General features: G+C 35.6%; 1 protein-coding gene across 1 annotated transcript in view; it reads right to left on the bottom strand.

The window, feature by feature from the left end:
* The window catches only part of LOC107609057 (zinc finger protein GIS2), a 4883-nt gene continuing 3094 nt past the window's right edge, over positions 1177-2965 (bottom strand). Inside the window, exons 3-4 of the mRNA XM_021107846.1 lie at positions 2549-2641; positions 1177-2043 (exon numbers count right to left, since the gene is read on the bottom strand). Of these exons, the coding sequence (XP_020963505.1) occupies positions 1497-2043; positions 2549-2641 (640 nt within the window). The 3' untranslated portion in view covers positions 1177-1496. The remainder of the gene's footprint in view (positions 2044-2548; positions 2642-2965) is intronic.

Raw genomic sequence — 2965 nt, 5'->3', positions numbered from 1 at the left:
AAAGGCTTGATCTTTTACTTTTCGCTAAATAAATATAGGATTAATCTCTACATACAAGTGTTTTACGCTTACAAGCATTACAAGCCTGAAGAGAATAAAACCCACTAAACGCACTGCTTATGTTACAGACTTTTAAATCAATTCAAATCAATTAAACGCGCAAATATATAACTTCCATCTTTCAAAAGATTTCGTTTCTTTTTTTGAATTTTTTGCTAAATTTGTTGGATCTCCTTCTTGCTTCGTGTTTTTTTCGATTTTCATGATTTCTGAAATCAAGCTTTGAAATTGTTTTGAAGATAATGGAACTTCAGAAATACACCCAAACGATTACAGAAATACACCCAAACGGTTACAGAAATACACCCAAACAGTTACAGAAAGGATTACAGAAATACACCCAAACGGTTACAGAAATACACCCAAAACATGGGGGAGACAGTATATTTCTTCTTTAAATCTTTTAATGTTTTGCTGATTAAGGATGAGGCACATAGCAGAGACAATCTAGAAAAAAAAACCTAGAAGAACAGTAAAACAGTACTTTGAATAATGTTTCTTCGTTTTTTCTGGTGATTTTTTATGGAGATTTGTATCTTTTCTTCTTGATTTCTTCTACTCTTCGCGACGAGTTGGAATGTTTTTGCAGAATCGTAGTTTGTTTCGATATCTTGACAGTTTGCGTTTTGATTGAGGAAGAAGAGGAAGAGTGCAGCATAACGAACATGCGTTGGACGTTCGATTTTGAAAGAGTGGTGCGCGTGTTTTTTCTTAGATTTGGACCAACTTGTATAGCTTGTAAGCCAAAAAGGTTTGTATGCGTAGCATGCCTCATAAATATAGTAGTTATTTTAAGTGTTTTAATCTTTTGGATCTCATTAAAAAAATATAATAGTTATTTAAAAAAAATTATATTAAAATATTAAGATTCAATGAGTGATTAAATAAATTTATGCATTATTCTCATCATCATGCCACATGACACTTAATATAGCACATCATCATTTAACTAACAGAAAGTCTAATTTAACTTGCGTTTTATCTTTTAAGGACTAATATGAATAAAAAAGTCATGAAGACCAATTTATAAAATGAATCATCTTTCAGAGATAAATTTAATTATAAACCCTATTTTTTTTCTTTAAAAAGAATTATACAAATACATGAACGGTAACATTTAGACAATAATGACATTCACACGAGGCTTTAATTTTAGTTAAAAACTAGTACATAATTGTTTTTTGGGTACAAAAACTAGTGCATCATTCAATCTCCAGCCAACAACCACAAAAACTTGTACCGGATTAACCGTAAACACCCTCATCATGGAACAGGATTCATACAATAAGAAATCTCTAGAAGGTACTGAATAATTATTCCTAAAGCAAGCAGTCACAATTCTGAAATGCCAATAATGGCATTATAACCGCATCTCTCCAACGGGGAAAACAGAGGAAAAAACACAAACATAAACCTTAAAGTGTCATCCATGACCATCAGTACCGCCTGGGATAACGATCCACAAATCGACCTGAAGGGCACTCATATGCCAGGTGACCACGACCTCCACAATTGTGACAAATCATCAGAGGTCCCATGCAGTCCCGACTCATGTGACCCAATTGCTGGCAATTCCGGCATACAACATCTCGGTAACCACCACCACCCCCACGCATACCGCCACTGGTGCCACGATCTCCAAGCATGTTAGCTTTTGGACACTGTCTAGCTACATGCCCAGAAACATTGCACAAGTTACAAATGGGATCATTTGGACAATCACGTGCCAGGTGTCCTGTCTTCCTACAGTTGTTGCATGCTTTCTCATTGGTGCATTCAGCTGCAATATGACCCTGTTTATAACAGTTGTTGCACAACCTCAAGTCCCCTGGTGGCATTGGAGGTGCTGTGCACTCCCTTGCGCGATGTCCAACTTTACCACAGGTATGACAGATGCCTTCATTTGGACAGTTGCTAGCCACGTGCCCAGGTTCTTTACAATTCCAGCACAACGATTTTGTGGTGCATTCAGAAGCAATGTGCCTGATCAAACATTCAAATGCATAATTAATCACAAGCCACTCTAGCCATACTACTTGTATGAATACCAAATAGTTGACATCAAAGACTAATGACAACATAAATAATCTTGTTCTTCCGAAATATAGATACTGAATATATTCAATTTAACAATGGAAGATCCGCTAAAAGAAGACAGATTGCCAATTCAGCTGCCACATCATGGCTCAGGTAAGATGCAAATAATAATTAAGAATTGGAAATTGTGTTGCCCTGGTGATAACCTATAACTATTAGTCTTGTTTCTTGAATAGGAGGAACTAACATTTGCAATCAGATTCAAGGAGGAAAACAGATTTTATTCACACAAAATAATGAGAAAAAATAACATTTAGAATTACTGAATCAAATTAAATGCAAATGATATGAATGTTGGATATCATGATTAGAGTGGTACACATATAAGGTGGTGATTGGAATCTAATGATTACATGCTCGACCATTAAGAAGCCAAGAATAAGTTCCATACCCAGGGAGTCCACAATTGTGGCAAATTGCAACATTTGGGCATTCCCTAGCATAATGACCAGGTCTCTTGCAGTTCTTACACAAATTGTCTCGGCTGAAAAAGAAAGCAAAAACAGAGAAAAAGCACTGTTATCATTTGTGAGGAGACCCATGCCAAGACACTATTAAAGCCTAAGTGCAAGGAGTATGCCTCTTAGAAATTTATGAAGAAAAAACCAAACCAAACCACTTTATATGTTCCAAAGGCAAAGCCAAAAATAACAGTAAATAATTGGGCCAAGCTTAAGGTTTTATAAATGTTATAATTATGATCCAAAGCTTCCCATAGCAAAGCATAAATTCAATCTTCTTCAGCAGTTTAGCTTCCCCAACAAGCACATTAAGCATTAAGCATAGAAAACGAATGGTAATTAAATTA

This window comes from Arachis ipaensis, chromosome B07 (assembly GCF_000816755.2).
Source record: "Arachis ipaensis cultivar K30076 chromosome B07, Araip1.1, whole genome shotgun sequence".
NCBI lineage: Eukaryota > Viridiplantae > Streptophyta > Magnoliopsida > Fabales > Fabaceae > Arachis > Arachis ipaensis.
The sequence above is the reverse complement of the archived record's forward strand: the minus strand, read 5'-3'. Positions and strand labels throughout refer to the sequence as shown.